The sequence below is a fragment of the Phyllostomus discolor genome, chromosome 8 (genome assembly GCF_004126475.2).
Source record: "Phyllostomus discolor isolate MPI-MPIP mPhyDis1 chromosome 8, mPhyDis1.pri.v3, whole genome shotgun sequence".
Lineage (NCBI taxonomy): Eukaryota > Metazoa > Chordata > Mammalia > Chiroptera > Phyllostomidae > Phyllostomus > Phyllostomus discolor.
Window position 1 is genome coordinate 71019938 of NC_040910.2, and position 27986 is coordinate 71047923.

The window sequence follows — 27986 nt, forward strand, 5'->3', positions numbered from 1 at the left end:
GGAAGGGATGAAGTGGGGCCAACCACAGCTGTGATGGGGGCCTCCCCAGGGGCTCTAGGGGACAGCTGAGAAACAGCCTGGGTAGCAAGACTAGGTACTTCCCAAAGAAAAGGGGTAGAAGAGTTGTACCAGTAAGACTGTCTTACTGCATCCTCCCCACCTCAGGCTTCTCCCTCCTCCCAGAACCTTCATTACCCTCAGAACCCAGGCATCCAGCCATTCCCACAGCTCCCCACACACACCCCTGTCCCAGCTTTAATAAGTTCTGTTCTCTCACAGTCAATATTTGATTTCTCAGAGCCATCTCCACGGAGAGAGGGGAGCTCTTCCCTTGCTTCCCCCCTATCCTGGCCCTCTTTTGGCCACCCCAGTCTCTTTGTGCCCCCAATCTTCTCTGAACTAGCTGACTTAATGAAATGATATTAAAGTCTTAAGCAACTCCAAAAGAATGGTTGTTATGGTGAGGGGAGTGGGCAGGACGCCTGGGTCCCTGAGGGGAGCAAGGGCTAAGGAGGGGGAGAGTGAGCCCGAAGGTCTGGAAGCCCCAGTCCCTAATGGGGAGCAACAGATTTGAGGTGAGCTGGGGGCCAGACCTCTGGATCTTGGTGGGAAGCTAGGAGTGAGGGCTGGGGCCAAGGAAAAGGTGGGAGGAGAGGACATTCAGGGGATCAAGGTCAAAGCCTGCTGTGCAGAGCATGTCAGGGATGGAGAGGCTAGCTGGCGGGGACACGGCCTCTGTGCAAACAGCCTCCCTGCTGACTGTGCCCTGGGACAGTTCCGTGAGAACCAGAGAACATTCCTCTTCATCCCTGACTCATCCCTCTTCTCCCATAATCACCCCCCAGCAGACCCCCACAGGTGATTTGTAGCTGATGCTCTCATGAGGGCAGGAGCCAGGAGGGAGTCATTCCATGACAGGGAGAGCTGAGAGCCTCCAGGAGAAGAGAGCTTAGAGGCCAAGAGATAGGAAGCCAAGCACCACCCCCACCTCCCCCCACCCATCCCCATCTCACTCCCCTGGGGACCCTGGCCCAGCCCCAGTCCCCTTGGGGTGGTGGGAATGCAAGGACATTTGGCTGGGACTGATTGATGAGGGAGGAGGCAGCCACTGGGCACTGAGGCTGCTGTTTGCTGAGCACACAAGATTCCTCCCCACTCACCAGCTGCCACCCCCTGAGGCTGCTCAATCTCACCCCCACCACCACCATCCTCTGGGGTTGGAGGGAGCTGATGCCTAAGTTTCTGATGGCAGTTGGGGGAAGTGGAAGGACCAGGACACCGAATGCTTGAATTCCCTGTGAGAATTGGGGGTACCTGGAACCTGGTCCCCACAGAACTCCCTTCAGGACTTCACCTTCCTTGCTACCTTCCAAACTTCACTTCTGCCTAACTTTCACTCCTGTTTATACTGGATCCTTTTTCCTACCTCCACCCAATTCTCTGAGTCCATCTCAGCCAACCCCAGCCTTCAAACTGCCCCGCAACATTTCTCCCACTCTGCCCTACAGATCTGGAAACTCTCCCTGGGGGAGGGGGTACCCCACGTTTGTGATTGCCCATGTAGCCCCTTAGGAAGCTTCATTTTTAATTCTCACTGAAATTCTAGTTTATGATGTCAACCAACGATTCCCCATCAGAAATTCCCTTTGCAACTCTTTGCTCTATTCACCTTAAAACCCCCAACATAATCCACATACACAAACACACACCTCAACCTCATTTGTAACCTGCTTGTGTTTGGAAGGATGGCAAATCTGTGCTTCTGTATGCAGCACAGCCCCCAGGACAGCCTCAATCCTGTGGTGCTGGGATGGGGGCAACTTTCACTTCTGTGGTCCCCGGGCCTCTCAGTTTCTATACTTCCGCTGTGCCTGCCAGCTGATTCTGTACCAGCAGCCACACCACAACTCCCAAGTTCAGAACACCTTCCCTGCCCTCCCAGAACTTAAAATTTAGTTGAAGAAAATACATCTTACATACACACAGGAAACAAAGGGGGTGGAATATTGAGCTAGATCAACTTCCTAAATGTGGATTCTAGACCCTAAGTGACCTACAGGCAGGGGCTGGGAAAGAACAGCACACACCTGGGTTTTACGTGAAGTTGTGATCCCTTCTAGCTATTTCCAAACACGTGGAGATTTCACCTCTATGCTTTGCACTTGCTGCTCCCTCTGTTGGGTATGCCCTTCCTCATACTGCATGGATTACTCCACATTTTTCAGGGTCCTTATTAAATGTCACCTCTTCAGAGACCTTCCTGACCTAATCTAAAGCATCTCCTTATTACTCTTCATCCTCTTCAGCCCATTACTGTTTTGTTTACATCATTTATCATCACCAGAAATTCTATTATGTTCCCCACCAAAATGTGGACTTCATGAAAGCAGGGACTTTCCTTATTCAGTACTTGGAACAAAGTAGACACTTAACATGTTAAGTGAATGAATGAACCAAAGAACCAACAAATGAATATCTTCTTGCCTTTCTATTCACTTTGTTTTGTTACTGTAGGAATGGGTTTGTGCATTTATCCTCAGAAAGTGAATAGGATGGCATGGGTTGTTCTGTGTGAGAATCACCACCAGCACTTTCAAATAGCTCCGAAGATACAAAGTCACTACATGCATGGAAGGCTGTATGCCTTGTGTCGTTAATGTTGGCAGCGGGGAGGTGGGGAGTCTACAGATACCAGTGCTCCAAGGGGGTGTGTCCCAGGGTGCTATGTAAAATTCACTGTTTCTCTCCCCAGCTGTGCTTCTGTCCCCAGGTGTCTTCCTGTCTCTCAGCATGTTATGATGTCTTCACGTTGGTGAGGTGTTTGTCATGGAGAATGTTCACCCCCACTCTCTTCCTTCTTGTCTCCACCTGTGTCTCTAGATGTATGTGTAGGGGGAGTCTCCCTCAGCTCCCTTGCCCCCTCTCACTCACAGCCCTGCCCGAGTCTTGGACCCCTCCCTTTCTCACTGGGCCCTGTTGCTGGGCTCTGGGTTGCTATAGTGACGGTTGCCAAGTCCCTGAGGCTGATAGCCAGCGATGGGGCTGTCGGCTTCATCCACGAGGGAAGCTGAGGGGGGCTTCCCATTGTGTGAAGAAGGGGATGTTGCTATGACAACAAACCCCCACTAAGGGGCAGGGACCAGCCCTTCCACAGCCCTTCAAGCCTCCCTACCTTGGGCAGCTCCAGTGTGGGCTTGGAAGGCAAGAGTACATTCTAGACAGCCAGCACCTGGCCTCCCAGTTTTCAACCTCCTTCCTACAGTGCCTGCACCTCTCGGGATCCAGGCATCTCACTCAGACAGGGGAAGGGGCAGGGGACCTACTGGACAGAGGAGGTGCAGGAGGACCCCTTGACCTCCAGGCAGATGGGAGACAGCGGGAGAGAACCTAGAGTCAGGATAGGGGCGGGTAGGGCAGAGGTTGTGACCCCTGCCAACCAGCTCCAACGATGCTCCTGACGGCTGCTTTTGTGGTTGGAGAATGGAGTTGAGTCTCAGGGGTTGGGCACCTTGGTCCTTTAAGGGAAAAGAGCCTAGGTTGTGTGAGTATAGGGAGCCAGGAGAGAAGGAGCTTTAGTCTTCTGGGCAGCCACACCCCTTCTCCTCAAAGCAAAACGCCCAGTCAGAGGTGTCTTAGGCAGCGATGGTGGAGAATAGACTCTATGTTTTTTCCTACTTTGTTTCTGACTGTGATTTGCCTTATCTCTAGTGCTTTGGTTTTAGCAATGGACACTCAGGCTTTTCCCACGTGTGAACTTATATTCACATACACCCCACCAGATGTTATTAGCAATTCTCCCTCCTGCTTGGGTTCTTCTCCGGCTGCCAGAGAAGGCCTTCCTGGGCCTTCTCACACAGTGCATTACCCCCTCCCCCAAGGCACTGCCCACCTCACCCCTCCAACCCAACCCTCTTGCTATCCTTCCCTTTGGTTTCATGCAATCCAACCCTCAGCTTGAAAGCCATTCTATCCACCAGTCCTTCCCAATTCACGTCCAGTCATTCTCCAGCCTTCTCATTAACTTTTGAAGTTTTTTATTCTTTTTTTGGTTTTTGTTCTTCAAATTTCCCTTTTACAGTAAAACTATTGAGGTGACAGCCACACCCTGCCACCTCCCCCATGGCAACAGCAACTTCCTGTTCCCTGGATGGAGCAATTAGAAAAATCAGGAAGGAGCTGGGAAAGCTGGGAACTACACCAGAGAGATGACTTGACCTCTGGTGGACTAAGCAACTATGTGGCTGGTGATTGAGGTGGCCAACTTGGTGCCCAAGGGCAGCTCTGGTCTAATGAAACTGAGCTGGGAGGAAACTGAGGCAACATCCAGTTGTACACTAGAGGGCAGGAAAAGGTATAAGCTGGTAACTATGGAAACAGTGGCAGTTGCTAAGTGCCATTGTCAGCTAGACCAGTCAGTGGGCCACCATTTTGGTCACTAAGAAGGGAGCTGTGTTGAATTTGAAGAGAGTAGGAAATGGAGGATATGATGAACAAGACAGCCATCTGGGATACCAGGGGACAACACATGGGGTAGTCCTGTTGAATAACAGAGATTATATTGGAACATGGAAAGGGAAAAAGAACAAGACAAATTAGACCTGCCATAGCAGATGGCAGTCATCTTAGCTGTCTTAAAAGCAGCACAGAGAACAAAGGAAGGGGGATCCTGGGAAGTGCCACTGAATACTAGGAAAATCCTCCTCAGTCCACCCAATCTTCTTACAGTTGGTAAGTTCCAGCTTCCTCCTGAAATAGGAAGCTCTTCCTGCCCCGCCACCCTTCTCCACAGAGTAAGAACCATCCACAGCCCTCCCCACAAACCCCCAGACTAAGTCACTTGAGTTCCAGCCAGACCACTTCCTGTTTCAGAAGTGCTACTTCCTGTCCTGGATGAAGGCACTTCCAGTTCCTGCTGTACTGCTTCTGCCACTTCCCAGGCCACTTCTGTCCAGGCCTGGTGACTTCTTATCTGGAGCAAGCCACTTCCTGTCCCAAGTGACCCATTCGGCATCAGACCAAGTCCATATGTGTCCCAAATGGTTCGTATCTTGCTATTGGCCACTGGACAAAACAGGACACTTCTCATGGTAGCTGTCATAACCCAACCACCCCAAATGGCTGGAGTAAGTATGTAGAGGCCTGGGGCAGGGTGGAGGAGGCCCTGCTGCCCATGCCCTGAGCTGGAGTGGAGAACCAGAGCCTTTCCCATAAGGCCCCCATTTTTGGCAGACTCAGGGGAGTAGTTGATAAGAGGTCAGAAGAGGGAGCTGAGAGAAGAGCTTTGATGCCCCAACCCAGGAGATGGGGGAGGCACAGGCTAAGAAGCCAAGAGGATAAAAGGAGATGTAGGGAGGAGGATGCTAGGGAAGAGGAACAGACCTAGAGACAGAAGAGAGAAAGAGAATGAGAGAGAGAAGAGAAGAGAAAAACAATGAGAGGCAGAAAGAAAGAGGTGCCAAGCAAAAGACAGACTGTTCCCGCCCCCAGCTCTCAGTGGGTGAGGGGAGTAAGGATCCCTGGGTCACAGTCAGAAGAGGTGGCTGAGTCTCTGCCTCCTTCCCAAGGGAATAAGGACCCGGGAACACAGAGAGGGGCACACATGGCCAACCACAGGGCAGGAAATGGTTCGGTGAAAATCTTAAGGAATGCTACAAGTAGAGGAGAGGGTAACAGCCAAGAGGAGCAAAGAAGCTGGTGGGGCAAAGGGGGCCAAGGGGATGCTAGAAGTGTCCCTCCAACCACAAATTACACTGGAGGAGCACCACAAGAAGGGCTGGATCCAAGAGAGCCAGGTGAGAGAGCCCTCATACTTTGTAGTAGATGTTTGGAGGGCTCTGGGGAGGCCCATCCTGTACGATGTACACAGGATGCCCATAGTCACCACTCACCTTCTCGTAGTGGGGACAGAAGGGGGGGTCTGCAGCCCCACTGCCCCGAAGAGCTATCCCTAGTTCCCCAGGCTCAGTCTCCCTAGGTCCCATCCCACCTCCGCCCCCAAGACCCAGAGACCCTCCCCTCCCAAAGGAGCCAGGACCAGGGTGGCGACTCTCCGAAGGCTTGGCCCGCCGTCTCCGCCAACACATGGCACCCCCAGCCCCTGCCACGCCCAGCAAGAGCAGCACCAGCCCCCCTGCTGCCCCGGCCACTGCGGGCATGCTGGGAGGGGGCAGGGGGCCTTCAGCACCCCGGGAGGTTGCATTGCTGGTGGGGTCACCTGGCAGGGAAGGGGTGAAGGAGGAAAGAGGGGGAGGGGCTGAAGGAGCCACCTAGGCATCTGGACAGCCAGCTTTGGGGGTCCCCATGGGCTTCCTCAGCAGTGCCCAGGACCCTTGGGGACCCCACCTCCCTTCCACCCTTCCAAGCCCAGCTCAGAATCCAGGTGTGTCCAGCCCTTCAGCTCTGTGCCAAAGAGTCCCCCCACCCTGCACTTCTCTGACAGCACTGATTGAAGCGCTGACTTAGCTAATTAGTTCTAATTGAGTCTTTTCCTCATTTGGCTTCCATTTCCCTCCCACCCTCCCATCCTCTTTTCTCCTCTTTCCTGTATCATCCCCCCAACCCCGTAAAAAAAAAAAAAACTAAAGAGGGAGGGAGAGGGTGAAGGCAAGACAGCTGGGATCCAAGAGCAGAGAAGGCTGGGGAAGGGAGAAGGCTGGACCCCTGGTTCCTACCTGGCACACTCTCCTTCCCAGGCTCCAGGCTGTGGGCTGCCCCTTGGTCTCTTTCCATGGGCACTTCAGACACAGGCTTTCGAGGGGCAGCCCCTCCTCGGGGACCTGGAGGTAGGGAAGACCCAAGAGAAAGCAGCTGAGACGGCAGCCCCTGACCTTGATGGTACTGCCCCAACCTCCCTCGGCTTCTAGGAGATGCGCCCAAACCCCACTCACTTTGTCCCACTCGGAGAAGAACCTTCATGCCTCGGGTAAGGCACACACCTCCCTGCAAACTCTCCAGGCCTTCCCGGGTCCCATCTGATGTGGCTGGGAGAAAAGAGCCAGAGGGAGAAGTCGGCACCCCAAAGTCTAGCCTCAACCTTGTTTCTGTGCCCTGGCCCCAACACCACCCAAGGGTATAAGGGATGTCTCTTGGCTCTGGTGGCCCCTCCTTCATCTGCCCTCCATCCCAAGGGCACTTCCCCACTCAACCTTCCCTCTACCCAACATTACCAATTATGTAGTAATCATGGTGTGAGCGGAACTCGTGGCCCCAAAGATTAGGGCTATACTCCTGGAACTTGATGGTGAAGCGAAGATCCAGGTCTGGCCGGTCACAAGTGAGAAGAAGGTTTGGGGCAGGGGGTGCCTCACAGCGCTGGCCCTGGGCACCCCCTACCAGATACAGCTTGTAGAACTCATAATTAGGAGAGGAGTGGGGGCCAGGAGGCCGGGCCCGGGGACAAAGCAGGTCTAGCCGGTCCCCAATCTGAGGGTAGAGCACGTAACCACCCTCTGCCTGGAACCTATGAGGAGGAGGTCAAGGTGAACAAGGGGGAGAGGTGTCAGAGGTCTGGCCCCCAGAGCTTTGCCTCCCTCATCCCACATCCCTGCAGAACAGCCTTTGTCTGACTGAAAAGTCTATTCTGATAGAGCAGGCACTAAGGATTCTGTAAGCTCACGCTGGAAGCAGCAGGAAGCCAGGCTCAGAGGTCTCCTGCCCCTTGGTGTGCCCAAATGCACTCTTCAGCCTGCCCTCACCACATGCACACTGCCATCTCTCCCTTCATCATCAGCTCTGTTGCCGTGGCAACAGGATGCCAGTTACCAAGGAGCTGGCCTCTCTGGAACCACACAGCCCACCCCTCCCAGGTGATTTCACTATTCCTTGGCAGGCAACCATGGGGGCAGAGCCTCCCCTCCTCCAGGCCACCACCAAATTTCAGGGATTTCAGGGCAAAGGTTGAGGGCAGGGGGGAGGGCAATCCAGACCAATGCCCCGAGTTAACCAGGCAATGTGACAGGAGGCAAGAGCCTGGTCTGGCAATGGCCCTAAATGGGGCTAATGGGAACCAGGGTCTGGGGGCCAGCTGCCCAACATTTCCCTGCTTGGTACATCTCGTCGTCCCCCCCCCCCAAGTCTCAGACCTCTGTCAAAAGTGCCCCATTGCTATGAAATTGAAGGAGCTGACTTTTCTAACCATAGCCAACACAAGCCCCCACCTCCCTCTGCTCAGCCATCCACTAGCCTAGCACAGCTAATATCTGCCAAAGACTGAAGCACCTCCCTGCCATTAGTGGCAGACAGGGTCTCAGAACTGGATCCCAGGGGACTGCTGCTCTGTATCTTCCAAGATTCTCAAATGACCCTCTCCCACCCAACATCCAAAGAGTCTCCAGAACACCCCAATTCCCTTTTCTCAACTCTAGTAGAATAAACCTAATGTCCTTAAGCTGTACCAGATAAACTGCAGCTGGGAGTTGGTGGATAGGAAACTGAGTAGAGAAAAAACAGTTGAGATTATACCCAAAGAGATATGGGAGGGAGGCCAGAACAGGGAAATGTGAAGGAGGCTGTGAAGTACAGATAGGAAGGGCAATAATCCTAGTGCTCCTTTAATGAATACATATGTTCCATCATCTTACCTCTAATCCTCATAAAAGCTATAAGGATTGAGGATACCAAATCAGAAAGGTTAAGTAACGTGCCCAAGGCCACACAGCTCAAAGCACTGAGCTAAGACTTTAGGATTTGATGAGCTCCAAAGTTCACCCTCTTCCCAGGGCCTCACACAGACCCTGCAGGGAGGTAGGAACTTTTCAAAATACAGAACTCTTTTGCTAATGGGGAATGAGATCTGCATGGAGCCAAGGGGCCCAGATGACCTCCCAAGGGTTCTGTCCTACCATGTGTGGCTTGAAGTTTCATCTGACCCCTGGCCTTTTTTCGGAGCAAAGCAAGCATGCCACAGAACAGAGGGGTCTAATGGGAGAGTCTGCAGCAAAGATGGGGGAGGGGGCAACGGAGTTCTTGGGACTCCAGATGCAAGAGGGCAAAAGAAGGGCTTTATGGGGCTCCAGGCTTCTTCCAGAAAGAAGTCCCCAAGCCAGAAACGGACAGCTATCATCTGGTTGGGAAATTGTTCCACCAAGAGCTGTGTGCAAGAGTTGGGAAACTGTGTGAAGAGTCAAGAAGCCTTGGGGGAGCTGTCCCCAAACTGAGCCCCCTTCCCTCCCATCTCCACCAGAGTCCCTTCTGGGGTGGGAGGCACCCTGCCTTTCCCTTCAACGCTTCAGCAGCACCTACTCAGCTGCTCTCCTGAGAGCTGACACTAACCAGGCTCCCTCCAAGCCCAGCCCCCGACACCATGCAAGTCTCCCACAAACAACTGTAACTACTCCACTGCCCTCCCAGCTCCCCGTGAACTTTCGGATCCTTGCCCTTTGGGGTCCTTCAAACTCCCAACACCTGGATATCACCACCCACATCCAGCTCTGTTTGTGACCCAGGAATCTGGCTCCCAAGATCACCTCTGTCTAGTAACCCATCAGCTGCCGGCAAAGCATCAGCTACCTCCCTTCAGCCTCCTCCCAGCTCAGCGAACTCAGCCCCCGAAGTCCCCAAACCTTCCATACTCCTACTGGGAGGGTGTAGGGTCTCCCCAGCCCGGATCGCTCACCTCTTATTCGCCGAATTCCAGTAGACAGGCTCCAGGCTGAGCCCAGACACCAGCCCCCCAAAACCGAGCAGCAGCAGGGCCCCGACTCGCACGCCCCCCGGCCTAAATTGGGGGGCCCCCATGACCCCACCAAGGCCTGGGGGGCGGGGCACTAACTCCCCTAAAGTCGCTCACCCCCTGGGGTGACTGCCTTTGCTGTCCTGGCTTTTCTGCCCCGACCTCTTGGGCGGCTGACACCCCCGCTCCCACGCGGACCTGCTTCCTGCTCTGCCCGCGCCCCACTCGGGAGCGCTCAGCCCTCAGGAGCCCTTCCAGAGGAGGTCTGCAGGCTCCCTACGTCCCAGCCCAGGCTCAGCACCTCGGGGTTAGTGAGCGGGCCTAAGCCGGGGACTGAGGGAGCCAGGGACCCGGCGGAGGTGGCATGGAGCACCGGACAAGGGAGCTAAGAAGGGGGCGCCAAGCCGGAGCCCCAGCCTCGCCGGGATTGAGGGCAGCGGGCTAAGGGAGGAAACCAGTCCCGAGCCCGGGAGGGGGAGTTAAAGGAGAGGCGGGGAGGGGGAGAGGATGGCGGAGGGAAAAACCGGAGCTGGAGCTTGAGACGGAGCGGGCGGCAGGATCCCGCAGCCCACGCCCCCACACCTCCCTCTCCCAGCGCACCTCCCGCCGCCTTGCTCCCTGGCGCGGTCTCTCACGCCCCCTTTGTCTTTGAGACTCCCGTCTCAGGCTGTTTCTGCCCGTCTGCCCTCCGGCCCTTTCGTCTCCCGAGAGCTAGGAATCTTCGCCTCAGATCCAGAAAGGCTCCTCTCTTCTCTATCCCAGGAACCCAGCCCCTTTCGCTCCCGCAGCCTCCGCCTCCCGCATCCCAAAACAACACCAATGCTCCCGAGCGGTCTGAAGAGAATGATAACCTTGAAGGCTTCGTACATCACCAAGTGCACTGAGCTATCTTCACGACCACCTGTGTGAGGTGGGCGGGGCCGAGCTAAAGTATCCCCATTGCAGTGATAAAGAAACTGAGGCTGGGGAGGGCGGGGCGTCCCGGGACTTGCCCAAGGTCATAGTGTCTAAGATAATGCCAGAAACCAAACCCAGGTTGCTGAACTCCCGCTCATTGCCACAGTCTCCTGTTATCCTTTTACTGTTAAAGGGTAACAGGTAATCTCCTGTTATCCTTTACTGTTATCTAGGGTTGGGTGAAAAGCAAGAGATTGGAGGGTAAACTTGGGCCCTTCTTTGATGGCTATGGGGAGAAGTGAAGCTGAGAGAGGAAAGGGAGTACCTATAACCCCAAACCCACATTCAGCTGCAAGGGCTGTTTCCAATTATCCTGGGGGAAGGGAGGGGTATGCTTTTTGGGTGTAAGAACCCTAGCTTTCAGCACCTCTGGGCAGAGGTGACATTCCTCTTCCCTGTTGAACTGTCACAGGCCTCCGGTCCCTTCCCTTCCACTCTGAGGTCCAAAATCAAATCCCCTGCTGACAGTATCTCTTCAGAGCTCCCCTTCACAGGGTTTGGCAAGGTGTGTGTGGGGGAGGAGCTGCCGCTGGAAATAACATACTCCCCCGCCACCCTCAAAGACAGAGCAGATAAATGGAGAACCACCACCAGTGACAACTGCTGAATCAAAGACTCACCCTTGTCCTGCATCTAATGGGAATACAGACTGTGACGTCTGTGTCTTTAAACACCTTTAGTCTTTTTAAAGTGTGTCCTTGACTCTGGCTACTAAGTCACCTGCCTCCTGGGGGAGTCCAGGGTCAGGAAGAGGGGTGCTTCTGCTCCCCTCCCCCAGAGCTGAGTAATGGTCCCTCTGCTGCTTGATGATGGTAAACAGTGTTGAGCCAGAGAGCGGGTGTCTCGTCTGCCACTGTCTGCACAGTCTGACACAGTCATGCCCAACAGTCTGACACACAGCTCCTACCACTCCTGCTCAGCCACGATCACTTTGACCCCTGCCACCCACCTTGTGAGATTTCAAACAGGTTCCCCCCTTCAGTTTACCAAGTTGCCTAGCAACCAACCAGTCATTGGTATGAAGCCCCACCCCCACTCACTTGACTTCACACCAAACTCAGCAGTCCCATTGGCTCCTGCCTGGTCCCACCTCTCAACCCTGGTTTCAGGAACAATATGCCAGTCCCCACTGCTGCTGGACAAGGGAGCCCACTAATACCCCTCCCAATCGCCCTCTCTATCATTTGCCTCCCCAAACAGACACAAAGACTCTAGTATCATATAAAACATTTTTATATAAACTCACCTCCACCTCCCTTTGTCCCTCCCTGTCCCTCCTCACCCTGGTGAGTATCAGGGATACTGGTGTCTGGGGTCCCCCCACACCACCACAGCTGAAGCTGACATTCAAGGTGGACGTGGCGCATAGAGAGCAGAGGAAGGTCCACTTCCTGCTCCCCCTCATCTCCACTCTCTGTAGGCTCCGGAAACACACGCTGACCAGAAGCAGTGGCCAGCAGAGGCAGGCTAGGGTGCAGGCTGGAGGGAGAAATGGGCAGGGTCGGTCAACACCCTGAGAAAGGACAATTGCTCCCTCAGCAATCCGCCTCCCTCTCCAACCCGAGCCCCAAGATCTGTGGAATTAACAGATGACCTCACTCCATTGGTGCAGTCCTTCTGGGGCAAAAAACTCAGCACTGGCTCTGGCGTCCTCTCATGCTCAGACCTGCCGGTGTCCCACACAGAGACAGCCCCGCTAGTACTGCCACTCACAAGGAACTGCCCAGTCCTGGGGGAGGGAGCAGAGGCTTGCTGGCATGGAGTCAGGAATTCTATGCCCAGCCTCTGGGGCAGGAATTCCTCATACCCAGGGGCTGGGATCTGGGCTACAGCTGGGCATCCCTGTGGGCACTTGGGCCCTGGGCAGGAAGGACCCACAGTCACTCACGGGTCCAGATCAAAGTAGATGCGCTGATTTGTTGTCACCTCGCGGCTTAGGGACCATAGTGGATGAGCAGGCTGCCGGAGATCCCAGCATAGAAGCTCAGAATCCTGAAGACAGAGCAAGGTCCTGGAGTCCACCCGTCTCTACCCCTAACTGCGCCGTTCCCCGCCCCCCCCCCCCCCCCCCCCCCGACATCCCCGCTTCCCTCAAGGTTTACAGGCACTCCTTTCCTTTAGCTTGGGTTGAGTTTTTTCCCCCACATCTAATCCCCAATGTGTTAGACTATATTCCTAATCCTGCCTACTGCCCTTTGGGAGCTCAGAACGTGACTCCTACCTTGCGGGCTCCTGAAAAGAAGCGATTGCCATCAGGGTGAAAGCAGAGGTGGGTGATGCCCCCTTTGTGGCCTCCCAGCAAGGCGAGAGGGGAGCCATCATCCCAGGCATAGAGACCCAGGGAACAGCCATAGGAGCCACAGGCATAGAGGGGCTGGGTTGGGCTGAAGGTGATGCAGGAGATGATGCCACTCTGGCCCTGCTTTTTTGCTAGAAAGGGAAGGAACAAAGTGGGGGAGGGGCAACAGCACCTGACATTAACCAGGCTAATCAGAGGTACACCTCTGTCTCTTGTCCCAGAGCCCACACACCAGGACTCAATGTCTCCCCTGCCCCATTTGTTACAAGCAAGATGAAGACCTCTGATACTCCCCAGATCCTTCTATCCCCACAAAGGATTTAAATGCCCAAGACCTGCTTTTTCCCTCTCAAATCTACCTTTCCTGGAAGGAACGGAAAGCTGAAGGCTTATAGGAAAATAGAATCAGACTCACCTACTATCACCTAGAGATACTAAGATTTTGGAGACCAAAAGGTACACAGCTGACAGGGACTGGGCTTGGAGTGAACTACCTCTTTACCCAGCAGGCTGGCCTTGGGAAAACTCCATCTCCTCCCTTAGACTCTTTGCTCCTCTGGACACTAGGCATTACCTGCCTCCCCGGGCTGTACACAGGAGGATGTGACCCTCCCCCACATGTGGTCCCCTGGCTCACACAAGTCCCCTCTACACATAGCAGTACCCTTTTCTTTCTTCCTCTCTTAAAAGCACAGATGCTTACCAAACGTGGCTCGAACCTCACAGTCACGGCCGGGCCGGGCCGTGGAAAAGACACGCACAGTCCGGTTGAAGCCACAGAAGAGTTGGGAGCCATCCGGGGAGAAGCAAAGTGAGTGGGCTGCTGTCAGCTCATCCTGGAGGGAGGAAAGAGCTGAAAACAGGCCTAGTAAAGCCTTAACTGTCCTGAAGGAAGGAAAGCAGGGCCAGGATGAACCTGGGGCTGAGCGGGAGGTCCCTACCAGGTGGTTGTAGGCGCGAAAGGAAGCCCGAAGCTCTCCAGTGAATGCATCCCAGATGTGGATCGGGTTCTCCCGGCTGCTGCTGGCCACACTGAGAGAAACAAGGATTCTGAGACCCCACTGCTATCAAAGGAAGGGGAGGAAGCCAACTGACCAGCCCTCTCAGATCACATCTGAAGGTGCCCCAAGCTTTCCTCCCCACGAAATCCCTAGGCAGCCCTGGACTCTCTCTCAGTAGAGGGAGAAACTGTTGGGGGTCGTAGGGGAGGCAGAGGCCATCACTTACTAGGAAGTATCTGGCTGGGATGAAGACATCAGAGAATACCAGCAGTAGTCATAGATGGTGTCACCTTCCACCATCCGAAGGACAGGGACCTGGACAGAGATGGAATGCCTGGGTTACCGGCAGGGAAAGGAGACAGGCTCGGATCTCCAGCAGTTTAATGGCGGAGGGAGATCATTTGTCAGCATTTAACCAGGCAGGAGAAGGCAGATGTGGTCAATATGAAGAACAGATTCTTGATCTCAACATTCAAAGGTCAGCTCATACTTTGTCAGATTTGGGCCACCAAAAGTTATACATATTCATCCTTTTGCTTTTTAAACACTTAAAGAAGAAAAAATAAATAATATCCCAACCCAGAGACAAAGAACGAACCCATAGTAAGCATGTTTACTAAGCACCTACTAGATGCCATTTGAGACTTTAAAATAATTACATAGTTCAAATTGGCAAAGTGTTAAAAAAAAATGCCCAACCCCCCCACCCTCTGACTCCTCCAGTTTAAGAAATAAAATATACAAAACAGTTAAAACTTCTTCCCAAAAAAACTTTCCCTCAGAGGTAAACACAATCGTGAATTTATCATTCTCATGAATTTCTTTAGGACTATGTTTACACAAAGAAAACGCAACATATAGCATTGACTCACATGTCCTTAACCTTAAATATTAACAGTATCACACTGCATGCATTTGTTTGACTGTGAGTTAACCATGGTGACACATTTAGCTCTAATTCATGTATTTTCACTGCTTACTCTACTCATCTTTTTTAAAGGACAGTTTCATGCTCTTACTTTTATTTATTTATTTATTTATTTTTAGAGAGAAGGGGAAGGAGGGAGAAAGGGAAAGAAACATAGATGTGCAACAGATACATCAATCAGTGGTGTCTTGAACACACCCAACTGGGAACCTGGCCTGCAACCCAGGCATGTGCCCTGACTGGGAATTGAATCAGGAACCTTTCAGTTTACAGGCCGGCCCTCAACCCACTGAGCCACACTGGTCAGGGCTCATCTATCATCTTCTATCCGCAGTCACTGATGTCTTTCCATTTTTTAGCTAGTGTGCTTTTTAACATTCTGGTGTACATGCAGGAGGGTTTCTCTGTAGTTTCTACTAAAGAGGAAAATTACTGGGCTCTCTGGTATGCACTTCGCCAACTCCGCTAGATCATGTCACATTTTTTCCCAAAGGGCCCATCCCGGTCCACTCTTCCACCAACAGCATGAGTGTCTGTTGCTCTACACCCTGTTGGTGTTGCCATACTTAAACTGTTTTCAATTTGAAGGCTATGAATTGGTATACATTTGCATTTCCCTCATTACTACTGAGGTTAAGTTTTTATCTATTTTTTGAGACATTTATCTGTGTTTATTAGCAATTTAAGTATGCTTTTTCATAATTTTTATTCATTTTTCTATTAGGTTTCTGTCTTTTTCTTACTGATGTGAAAGAACTCTCTTTTTAAATAATTTTTTGAAAGATTTTATTTATTTATTTATCCAGAGAGAGGGGAAAGGAGGGAGAAAGAGAGGGAGAAAAACACTGATGTGAGAAACACTGATCGGCTGCCCCTCAGACACATCCTGACCAGGAACTGAACCAGCAACCCAGGCACGAGCCCCGACCAGGGATCGAACCAGCAACCCATCACCTTGCAGGAGGACACCCAACCAACTGAGCCACACCAGCCAGGGCTTGAAGAAAATCTTTAAATTATCTGGATACCAGTCCTTTGTCAGTTATTTATTTGCTGAACCTGGGGTGATGCCATCCAACCATTCAGTTTCTACTTTCTACTCGGAACCCCTATATTCAACTACCTGGTAGAAAGCTCCATGTGGATTTCCCACAGGCACCTCAAACTCAACTTGTCCTTAAGGGCCCATCATCTGCCACATTCAAGCCTGCTATTACTCCTGGAATCCACAGCCAATTTTTAAGCCTGAAATCTGAGCACCAGCCTTGACGACACCTCCTCCTCCCCACTCTTTTCCCACTCCAGTCCAACCCACTCTCATACCTTGCCAATTCTACTTCTTGGGGTTCTCTTGAATCTGTCCAATCCCCTTCATTCCACACGAAGCCACTGCCTTCTTGCTATCAATTTCTCCACAACTTGCGCTGGCTGGTGTAGCTCAGTGGATTGAGCGTGGGCTGTGAACCAAAGAGTAGCAGGTTCAATTCCCAGTCAGGGCACATGCCCTGGTTGTGGGCCGAGTCCCTAGTGAGGCCCACGTGAAGGGCACCCACACATTGATGTTCCTCTCCCTCTCCTTCTCCCTCCCTTCCTCTTTCTCTAAAAATAAATATATAAAATATTTTGTATAAATTTCTCCACAACTCTCGTTCTCAAGGCTTCTCTGCACCCCTACACTCCAATCTGCCCACCCATTCTCATTCTCTACACTATAGCCACATGAAGGCCCTAGAAACCTTGTTAAATTGGAATTCTGTACAGCGTCATCTCTTTAAAATGTTTCAGAACTCCATATAACCCTCAGTATAAAACCCAATCTCTTTACAAAGCCTTCCCTCACCAGGATTCTACCCACTACTCATGCCTCAACTCTCCGTACTCACTCCTTTAAGATCTCTACATCCTACCATTTTGGCTCTCTGTTCTCAGAATGTGCCACCTCACCATACTCTCAACCTGTAGGCTTTCACACATACTAATGTCTAAGGTCTGCAATATTTTTCTTCCACCTCTGCCACCAACTTCTCCTGGCTGAATCCTATTATCCTTTAGGTCTCTTAGATGCTTCTTCCACGGGAAAGCCTCCCCCTACACCCTCAAGCTGAGCAAGGTGCCCTGCTCCATGTTCCTATGGGCCTCTCTACATCATACTTATCTGAGAAGGCAGGAATCACATCTGTCCTGTTCATACTGTTTCTCCAACACCTAGTATTTAAAATAATGTCTTAATGAGCAAATGGAAACAGGAGACTATTCCAGTAACATCAGGCCCAAAATAATAGGATCCTGAATTGAAGTAGAGGAAGCAGAGTAGAGAGATAAGTGGATGGATTAGAAACATTAAGCAGACTCAATGGGATTTGGTCATTAACTGGATGTGGGGGATTAGGAAAAACATTAAAGGATGAGACCCTGGCTTCTGGTTTGAATACCTGAGGTCACCAATGTGGTGGAAGGACTTGGGGTTCACAGGAGGACTATGAGGTGCCAATATCCTTAGTGATTGGAAGAAATCAGACAGCATAAGCCTCAAAGGAAAAGTTTTTACAAAGAGAAAGGACAATTGTCTGGATACAGCATTTGGGAATGAGGGCCCCCTCGCCCCCCAGTGAAATATATAAGGCACATAGGATGTACAGTCTTCTCTGGAAAAAGCAGACGAAAGTAAAAGCCTCAGGCAAGAGCCACAGGGAGGGAGAGTCCTCAGATAAGAGGTTGGGGAGTTAGGAATAGGAGTCCGAGAAATGACAGAGAAGGGAGAAGAGTTATTGGGAAACTATGTTGGGAAGAAGCAGCATACAGGTACATGGATTTATTAGCAATTTAAGTATACCTTTTCCTAATTTTTTGTTCACTTTTTGTTCATTTTTCTATTAGGTTTTTGCCTTTTTCTTACTGATGTGAAAGAACACTCTTTTAAATATATTTTTTAAAGATTTTATTTATTTATCTAGAGAGAGGAGAAGAGAGGGAGTAAGAGAGGGAGAAAAACACTCATGCGAGAAACACTGATCGGCAGCCCCTCATACACACCCTGACCAGGAACTGAACCAGCAACCCAGGCATGTTCCCCAACCAGGGATCAAACCAAAAAATGCCCTCCAATTTCCCCACCTACATAAACTTTATCCATTTCCAAATACTAAACTTGAAAAATAAACGACTTCCGGCAAGATGGGGGCATAGGTGGATGCACCTCACAGAACCACGCAGAACCGATCGGTTGTCCACACAGAACTGATTAGAACAACAACAATTTAGAGGCAGAATAACACCCAGAACTGATAGAGAATTTATCTGAATGGAAGTTGGACAGCCAAGAAGTTGAAGTAGACCCATTCATCCAGACCGGTAGGAAGGGCAGGGAGGGGTGGAGAGGAGCAGCCGGGCGTGGGTCTCGGTGCACGGAGAACAGGGAGAACTGGGCGCATAAGGCAACCAGGAGGGAGCGCATAAGGCATCCGGGGCGCACAAGATTGCAGCGGGTGGACCCTGAGTGTGCAAGCGGCAGCTGGCAGACCCAGTGAGGCAGCAATTGTGGACCAGGGCAGAGCGCGCAACCCAGGATCCCAGGGAAGGGACTGGGGTCCCAGGAGAATGGAGTTGCCGCCATTGTTCCCTCCCGCCCCCACGTCCACATACAAAGTCACAATCTAGCGACTAGGGTGCCCAGCCCTGGTGAACACCTAAGGCTCCGCCCCTCACTGTAACAGGAGTGACCAGACCAAAAACAACAACAACAAAAAAAGACAGAGACAGAGAGACATGTCTCAAACAGAAAAACAGATCAATGCCCCAGGGCTCATCCTTTTGAGCGACCAAGAGATAGCCAATCTATCAGGTGCACAGTTCAAAACACTGGTGATCAGGAAGCTCACAGAATTGGTTGATTTTGGGTGCAAATTAGATGAAAAAATGCAGGTTACCATAAAAGAGATGAAGGAAGATGCATGGAGAACCAATAGTGATGGAAAGGAAACTGGGACTCAAAGCAATAGAGTGGACCAGAAGGAAGAAAAAAACAACCAAACAGGAAAGAATGAAGAAATAAGAATTAAAAAAAAAAAACGAGGAGAAGCTTAGGAACCTCCAGGACATCTTTAAATGTTCCAACATCCGAATTATAGGGGTACCAGAAGGGGAAGAGGAAAAGCAACAGATTGAACACGTATTTGAAAAAATAAAAAAGGAGAACTTCCCCATTCTGGCAAAGGAAATAGACTTCCAGGAAATCCAGGAAGCTCAGAGAGCCCCAAAGAAGTTGGACCCAAGAAGAAAACACACCAAGGCACATCATAATTACATTAGCCAAGGTAAAAATGAAGGAGAGAATCCTAGAAGCAGCAAGAGATAAGGGGATGGTAACCTACAAATGAGTTCCCATCAGACTGTCAGCTGATTTCTCAAAAGAGACCTTATAGGCAAGAAGGGGCTGGAAAAAAGTTTTCCAAGTCATGAAAGACAAGGACCTATATCCCAGATTACTTTATCCAGCAAAGCTTTCATTTAGAATGGAAGGGCAGATAAAGTGCTTCTCAGGTAAGGTCAAGTTAAAGGAGGTCATCATCACCAAGCCCTTATTTTATGAAATGTTAAAGGGACTTATCTAAGAAAAGAAGATAAAGAAAAAACATGTTACACAATGGAATTCTATACAGCAGAAAGAAAGAAGGAGCTCATACCCTTTGCAACAGCATGGATGGAGCTGGAAAGCATTATGCTAAGTGAAACAAGCCAGGCAGTGAAAGACAAATACCACATGATATCACCTTTAACAGGAATCTAAACAACAAAACAAAACAAAACAAAAAACTAGCAAAATATAACCAAAGACACTGAAATAGGGGATAGTCTGACAGTGGCCAGAGGGGAGAGAAGAGGGAATTTCAGGGGGGAATGGGTAGGGATTACAGGAACAAATTTGGAGGACACATGGACAAAAACTAAGGGTGGGGGGTAATGGGGGGAAGGGGGGAGGGTTGGGTGGAGGGGCTGAAACGGGAGTAGGGGGCAGAAAACTGTACTTGAACAATGATTGAAATAAAAAAAAAAAAATAAAAAAATAAAAATAAAAAATAAATAAATAAAAAAATAAAAAAAAAAAGAAAAAAGAAAAAACATGTATAGTAAAAGGGCAGCAAACTCACAATTGTTAACAACCACACCTAAAGCAAAACCAAAAGAAACTAAGCAAACAACTAGAACAGGAACAGAAGCACAGAAATGGAGATCACATGGAGGGTTAGCAACAGGGGAGTGGGAGGAGAGAGGGGGAAAAGGTACAGAGAATAAGTAGCATAGATTGTCGGTTGAAAATAGATAGGGGGAGGGTAAGAATAGTATGGGAAATGTAGAAGCTAAAGAACTTATAAGTATGACACATGGACATGACTAAAGGGGGGGATATGGGTGGGAGAGGGTGTACAGGGTGGAGGGGAGTGAAGGGGGGGAAATGGGACAACTGTAATAGCATAATCAATACAATATATTTTTAAAAATTAAAAAAAAAAGAAAAATAAAAACATCCAACGAGTAAGGCTGGGTTAGAACTAAAACACTCACAATGCTAACAACACTTAAAAAAACCCCACAAAAGCTTTGAAAACAAATTGACTATCTATATCACAATACACACAAGATAGCTCTGGCCAGGCAGCCCAGCTAATCTGAGCAGTGTCCAAACACACGAGGGCTGCGAGTTTAAGCCCCGGTCAGGGCACATGTCTGAATCAGCTGGTGGGAGGAACAACAAGTCGATGTTTTTCTCTGTTCTTTCCTCTCTCTAAAATCCATTTTGAAAACACACACACATAGGCCAGCATTATCCTAATTCCAAAACCAGATAAAGACACTACAAAGAAAGAAAATTATGGCCAATATCTCTGATGAACACAGATGCTAAATCCTCAGCAAAATATTAGCAAACTGAATGCATCAAGAAGATCATACACCATGATCAAGTGGGATTTATTCCAGGAATGCAATGCTGGTACAATATTCACAAATCAATTAATGTGATTCACCACGTAAACAAAATGAAAGATGAAAACCACATAAGCATATCAATAGATGAAGAAAAAGCTTTTGATAAAATCCAGCACCTATTTATGATAAAAACTCTCAGCAAAGTGGGAATAAAGGGATCATACCTAATCATAATAAAGGTCATGTATGACAAACCCACTGCCAGCAACATACTCAATGGGCAAAAACTGTAAGCGTCCCCCCTAAGATCAAGGAAAAACACACACACACAAAACAAATACTGGTACTGTCTGACATAGGGTATTTCTTTTTTTCCCCCTTCAACCCTCTTCCACCTCCATGATCCAGGCTATTTCTTACTCATAAAATTTCTCTTATAAAAACAATCTCTATCATTCCCAGCTGGTGTGGCTCAATGGATTGAGTGCTGGCCTGTGAACCAAAGGGATGCCAGTTCGTTCGATTCCCAGCCAGGGCACAGGCCTGGGTTTCAGGCCAGGTCCCCAGTTCGGGGTGCACAGGAGGCAACCATACACTGATGTTTCTCTCCCTCTTACTCCTTCCCTTCCCTGCTCTCTAAAAAGAAATCAATAAAATCTGTTTTTTTTAATTTTAGGAAAAAACAATCTCCATCGAAACACATGAAGATCTTCACTGAATAATTTATATATAAATATCTTGGAAACAAGCCAAATGTCCGAAACATGGGAATAGGTAAGAAAATTATCTATCATAGGCACTCAATATCACACACCATTAAGACTGTAGCACCATGAAAAACATTTAGGACATAACTATTAAATAGAAAAAAGCAGTATACAAAACCATTTACTATAGGATTACAGCCACATAAAAAGCTTCAATACTTGTACAGAGCTTTAAAAAAATGTAGAAAATTTAAAGGGCTGAATTTTGTGGAGTGGTCAATGATGACAGTTTACCTTTTTAACATTTCCATTTTTTTTATGAATTTGCACAATAAACTCTCAGCTGCCCATGTATTCAGGGTCTCATCTAACTATCCCTGCTCTTGAATTTTCTCAGGATGGCTGCACCACAGTCTCCTGGCCCTGAGACACCTCTGGTTTCTGTTCCAGGAACTAGGGCTTGGAATGCTTTTTACCTGGCACTGAAAATTCAAACGTCTGCAGACTCCAGTCTTACAGAGCTGTATGTCGGGCCAGCATTCAGGACCACTGCCGGAGCTGGGCACCCTTCTTCTTTAAGGAAGCTGTCAACACTTTCTTTAATTCTCACCTCAAGGTCAGGAGGTGGGTGAGTGTCAACTGTGCTCCCCACTGTAATCTCCAAATATTTTCCCTTCTCCAAACTCTAGCTTCTCTGCAGTTCTTCCCATCTGTCTAGCTCCCCACTTTCTGTCACCTACATTGAGACTTCATCTCCTGGTCCACTGTCTCACTCCCCACAGGTACTCCTGTCATTCTTGGTGACTTCCACTTCCACTAGGACTTTGAACTAACTATTCTCTCTGCCCACCACATTCTTCCCCAAAATATCAGCTTGGTTCACTCTCTTCCTTCCTTGAGGTCTCTGCTCAAATGTCACCTAAATAATGGGGTCTTTCATGACCACCTTTTAAAAATTGTAATCCATTCTCTCAATCCTCTCCCTGCTTTATTTTTCTCCATGGCACTTACCAGATATATATACACACATGCATAAACTATATATACATATGTGTGTCTATATATATGGCTGTTAAGTACCATGGAGAAGTGCCATCTATGTATATACCTGGACATTATCCTTGATTGCTTCTTTTCCTGTACCTCCACATTCAATTGTCCTCAGAGTCCTACAAAATAGGACTCAAAATCCATCCATCCATCCCTCCAGTTCTATGGACACCATCCTAGCCCAAGTGTGTGCATATGTGTGTGTGCATTTTTTTCCACCTTTTTAAAAAAGTGCCTCTTTCCCGCACTAGAATATAAACTTCACGAAGATGGGGACTTTTGTTGTTTTTGACTAACCCCTGGCACTAAAACACAGTCTGGCACATAAAATGTACTAAAAAAATAAATATTGAATGACTGACTCAATGAAAGAATGATGCATTTGTCCAACATCCTGGCCTTTCCCATTCTTTAACCTCCTTAGCACCCACAGCCACGTCCTTCAGTCTACAGCAGCCACTCACCATAACTGAGTCCTGGGCCTCGTCACCACCACAATCTTTGACTACAATCTCCATCCCAGCCAGTTCACTTACTCTGCTATTTCTACCACAATTCCCATATTCAGCTTCATCAAAACTATATTTCCAATCCATTCCTCACCCACCTCACATTCTAGACAACCACTACACGCATACTCCTGCAGCCACTAAAGACACCCCAACCAGACTTTCCTCCAAGCTGGCACTCAACCAGTATCAGTGACAACTATGGCTTATTGGGTAATTAGCACATGTCAGGCACTGTTTTAAAAACTTTACACTAATTCTTTTAATTCTCACAACTGTGTGAGGTAGGTGCTATTGTTATCATCCTCATTTTACAGAGAAACTATAGTCAGTTAACCTGTTGGGAAAAGATGTATAACCACACTAACTGGGGTGGACTTTAAATGGTTGGCAACAAATTTCTAGTGCGCACACCACATTTCTTGGTGGTTCTGAGCTTCTCTGGGATCGATCCTTCAAACCTTCTGCTCTCTCACCACAGACCCTCCTTCTTCAGCTGATAATCTCCTTTTATGCCTCACTGAAAAGCCAACAGAGAGAGGCACCAAAATCTTGCAAGCACCAAGCAGGTGCCTCTAAATGCATCTTCTTTCTTTCCACCACAAGGAAGGATCCCACACTTGTCAAAAGTCCTCGAATGTGCTCTAGAGCCTGTCTTCACCTGCCTACTCAGTGACTTTGTTAACCCTCTCTGCTACAGCATCAACTCCTGTTGACTGGCATTATCCCTGACAACACAGGGGGCACCCCACCAGCCCGTCTTTGGATACACATTCCCTCTGGTCACCATTCCATTTCTCAGTTTCCCGAGCAGAGTATCACAAGAAAACTTCCAAGGAACTGTCTATATTCCCTTTTTTCCCACTCTAATAGGCTGTTGCCTCCATCACTCCTCGGAAACTGCTCTCGTCAAGATCACTAATGTCTTCTTGGGTTATTCTCTAAATTTGCCTCACTCTCAACAGCGATAGACATGACTCTGCCTCCACTGCTGTAATTTCTCCTGCGCTCCACCTCCACAAGCTAGAACACTTAGGGCACTGCTTGAGCCTTCTCCTTCTCCATCTACACTCTCTGCTGAGATGGAATCCATTCTTAAGACACAAGGTACTTACCTACATGCTCTACCACTTTTCAAAGTATATCCCCTGCCCCGATTTCTCCCCTTAATTTTACATTTCACATTTAATGTATCTAAAAACCCTTGACTTGTCCCAATACCTTTTTTTTAAAGATATATTTACGATTTTTTTTAGAGGGAGAGGGAAAGGGAGGGAGAAAGAGAGGAAGAGAAACATCAATGTGTGGTTGCCTTCTGAACGCTCCCTACTAGGGACCTGGCCTGCAACCCAGCCATGTGCCCTGACTGGGAATCAAACCCGCAACACTTTTGTTCTCAGGCCAGTGCTCAATCCAGGGCATCCCAATACCTTTTATATCCATTTCCTCCTAAGTAAATCATATACCATCCACCTAGCTGCAAAAACCTGGACATCACCCTTGATTGCTTCCTTCCCTGAACCTTCACATCCAACTGACTTGTAAGTACTACAAAACATACTTCAAATCCATCCACGTCTCTCCGTCTCTCCTGACACCACCCTAGCCCAAACCACCATTATTTCTTGCCTGGACCATGAAAAATGCATCCTAATGAGTCTTCCTGATTTCGCTGTTGTCTTCCCAAAATCTATTCTCTAAACTTCAGACGCCATCTTGCTCTTACGTTTTAAAACTCTCCCATGACTTCTCAAATAAATTCCAAATGACCTACTCACAAGATGTGACACAATGTGGCTACTAGCCATTTCTCCAGCCCCAGCACACTTCCCCCTCACTGGCCTCAGCCCAAACACATTGACCTTCTTTCTTTTTTCTTCTTATTGAACTTATACACTGGTTAACAAAATTATACAGGTCTTCTCAGGTGCACAATTCCACAACACATCATCTGTACACTGTATTGGGTATTCACCACCCCAGTCAAGTCTTCTTTTTTCTGTTCCTTGAACATACATAGCTCCTTCCCAGCTCTTGGTCTTTGGAAGAGCACGGACTCCCCAGAATGCTCTTTCCATTGTTCTTCACACGTCTGATCTCATAATCCTTCAGATCTCAGCTTAAATGTCACCCTACAGAGGGCCCCACCCTGACTCTTTTATATAAACCCTATCCTCTCCTTATTCTTTTTATTTCTTTTAGAGAATTTATCATAATCTGTAATGAGCTTGATTATTTATTGGTTTACATGTTTGTTGTCAAAACAAACTTTGCTTTCTTGTTTGGGAGCAAACAAGAAAGCAAACCAGCTCATCTGTGTCATTCACCACTATCCTAGCACCAAACAGTAACTGACACATTGGTAATCATTCAATAAACATCTGCAGGTGCCATTCTCCCTACCCAGTGCATGCCCACACCTTTCTTCTCTCTCAGGCGCCCATCTCCTAAACTCTAAGGGTCCCCAGGAGATGTGCAACTGGGGGAGCAAAGGGCAGCAGCAGCTCATCTCAGGTAGCTCATGACCCTTGAACCTGTTTCCAAGGCCCCTCCCCTTTTTAACTGATTCATAAAAAGAAGGGGGAGAGGGCGAGAAACATCAATGTGTTGTTCCACTTATTTATGCATTCAATAGCTTATTCTTGTATGTGCTCAGGGATCAAACCTGCAACCTTAGTGTATCCAGATGTCACCCTAACCTACTGAACTACCAGGCCAGGACCCAAGGCCCCTTTTCTATGACATTCCGGGGAGCCAAAGGACCCTGCCTAGGCTCTCTCCTGTTGTTTCTTCTATCCTAAGACCTTCCTTGTTTCACTGTCACCAACTTTAATAAATGTCCTCTCAAAATAATAAAAAAAAAAGACCTGTAAGTCAATTAGGTACTGTCATGAGAAATACATTACTCTTTTATGGAAAACACATATTCCTGACTAAAAGGGACAAACATCTTTTTATTGTTTTTTTCCTTTTTTAGTTTTTAACTTTTTACATTTTTGTTAATTTTTAGAGAAAAGGAAAAGCAGGGAGAAAAAGAGAAGGAGAAACACCCATGTAAGAGAAACACATTGATCAGCTGCCCCTTGCATGTGTCCCAACTGGGGACCAAACCTGCAACCAAGGAACATGTCCTGACCAGGAACTGAACCAGCGACCTTCTACTTTGTGGGAGGGTGCCCAACCAACTGTGCCACACAGGTCAAGGCAGAACAAACACCTCTTTAAATGACTTCAGAATTCAGGCTAGAAAATGCTACGTATAGAAATTCATGATGAGGAAAATGAACTGCTCACCCTGGCCGGTGTGGCTCAGTGGACTGAGTGGGACCTGGGAAGGCCTGTGAACAAAAGGTCGCTGGTTTGATTCCTGTTCAGGGCATATGCCTGGGTTCTGCACCAGGTCCCCAGATGGAAGATGAGAGGCAACCAATCAATGTTTCTCTCCCTCTCTTTCTCCCTCCCTTCTCCTCTCTCTAAAAATAAATAAATAAAATCTTTGGGGGAAAAAAAAAGAAAAAGAAAATGTTCAGTGTCTGATGAAGGAAGAAGGGACTGATTTAGCCTTTGCCCTTACCATTTCTGCATATTCCAGCTGCTCCCCTTCATTGTACAGCTCTGGGGGCAGGTTATAAATCCGCAGAATATTATCAGCACTATTGGTCAAGATGCAGGAACCATCGGGAGCCCTAGGAGTAAGTAAGAGTTAGAAAGCTGGGCAGACCTACATTTTCCAAGTGTTAGGACTAGGGCTGAGCCTATCTCTGGGGTTGCTAAGCCCCTGAACACCTTGAAGGGAGTCAAAGACACTATCCTAGATGAAACTGAAGTGCAGTCCAAGAGGGATTCTTACTCTTACTCCCACATAAATGGGGTATTTTAAAGTGAAAATCCTGGTGTTTATCTCTCTGCCCCATTTTCCTTACCACTTACAGCCTTTCAAGAAGTTCTCAGGCTGGGTGCTGAACTCTGACCAGGAACCACTGAGAAACTGAGGTAGCTGGGAGAAGCTGTAGTTCCAGGTGCTGCAAGGAAGATGGGGGGGAACAACAAACCTGAGTCGCCAAAGCAAAGAGGAAGCAGACGTGGAGAATTAGGACTAAGAATTGAAGGGTAAGGTATATCTCATACTTCCATCCATCTCACACTTCTAATCTCCTCGAATTTCTGAATCAACTACCATCACCACTTACGTGGAATCCTCATCCTCACGAGCGGGTTCCGCAGACACACCTTCCATGGTTTCTCCAGGCCCCAATTCTGCCCTGTTCGTTTCCTCTGCAAGAAGGCTCACATTTTCAGATAGTTCTTGCTCCTTGATTCGAGGGCTCAACTCACTAGGAGTTCCAAACCCTGTTTCCAGGGAAGTAGAGAGAGAAGCTGGGTCCTCCTCCCCCAGCTCTTGAGACACAGCTGGGCTAGCCATGGGATCTGGGAACACAAGGGGCGGATCATCCCCCTCAGATGGCAGTGGCATCAGTTCTGGGTCCGTATTTTTATCCATCCGGGAAGCCTGAGGAGAAAGACGGGCTGAAGTTGGGGCCTGGTCTGAAGATAAGCAGTCGGGAGCTAACGGTGGCGCCTCCGGCGTCTTCATACTGCAGAGGAAGCGCGGCAGGCATTGGCCTCGACCAGGCAACCTTCTTCCCACTGGCTACGAGCTATCTGCTTGGCCCGAGGAGCGACCGAGACAGCTTCGCAGTTCGCAAGGATCCGGGAAGCCGACTGGAGAAACTCACCTGTACCTTCCTTCTTCTTCCGGGAGAAGGCAGAAGACCCCGGAAGGCGAAACTAACACGGGGTGGGGGGGGGGGAACACCAGTGTTGAAAGCACTGTTGACCTTAGCCCGATTGGTCTCTCTGTGCCACTTGCTCTCGCGGGATTTGGGCCCACCTATCGATTGGACCCCGCTTCTCAGATCAGATTTCGCGGGCGACCCAAA

At 49.1% G+C, this 27986-nt stretch overlaps 2 protein-coding genes and 1 long non-coding RNA gene across 8 annotated transcripts; all 3 read right to left on the reverse strand.

The window, feature by feature from the left end:
• Positions 1-4011: 4011 nt before the first annotated feature.
• EFNB3 (ephrin B3) lies at positions 4012-10748 on the reverse strand. 2 transcript variants are annotated; one of them, XM_028534150.2, is made up of 5 exons: positions 9614-10748; positions 7167-7459; positions 6888-6980; positions 6672-6776; positions 4012-6214 (listed from the first exon to the last, which is right to left on the reverse strand). In XM_028534150.2, exons 1-5 carry the CDS (start codon positions 9733-9735, stop codon positions 5805-5807), a joined length of 1023 nt encoding a protein of 340 aa, XP_028389951.1. In that variant the 5' UTR covers positions 9736-10748; the 3' UTR covers positions 4012-5804. The 2 variants fall into 2 exon arrangements, with proteins under 2 accessions (XP_028389951.1, XP_035888975.1); XM_036033082.1 differs by having other exon boundaries at positions 4012-5091; positions 9614-10742.
• Positions 10749-11842: 1094 nt separating this feature from the next.
• Positions 11843-27881, reverse strand: WRAP53 (WD repeat containing antisense to TP53). Of its 5 annotated transcripts, none has more exons than XM_036033076.1 (11): positions 27783-27881; positions 27237-27641; positions 26970-27068; positions 26621-26732; positions 14154-14242; positions 13868-13958; positions 13630-13762; positions 12849-13057; positions 12516-12619; positions 12222-12356; positions 11843-12106 (listed from the first exon to the last, which is right to left on the reverse strand). In XM_036033076.1, the coding sequence occupies exons 2-11, from the start codon at positions 27638-27640 to the stop codon at positions 11860-11862; spliced, it is 1623 nt and encodes a 540-aa protein (XP_035888969.1). In that variant the 5' UTR covers position 27641; positions 27783-27881; the 3' UTR covers positions 11843-11859. The 5 variants fall into 5 exon arrangements, with proteins under 5 accessions (XP_035888969.1, XP_035888971.1, XP_035888972.1 ...); XM_036033078.1 differs by having other exon boundaries at positions 12849-12859; positions 12965-13057; positions 27237-27872; XM_036033079.1 differs by having other exon boundaries at positions 12849-12859; positions 27237-27872.
• On the reverse strand, positions 22754-26371 carry LOC118502098. The gene is made up of 2 exons (XR_004904774.1): positions 24477-26371; positions 22754-24267 (listed from the first exon to the last, which is right to left on the reverse strand). It is a non-coding gene; the product is annotated as an uncharacterized LOC118502098 (long non-coding RNA).
• Positions 27882-27986: the final 105 nt, after the last annotated feature.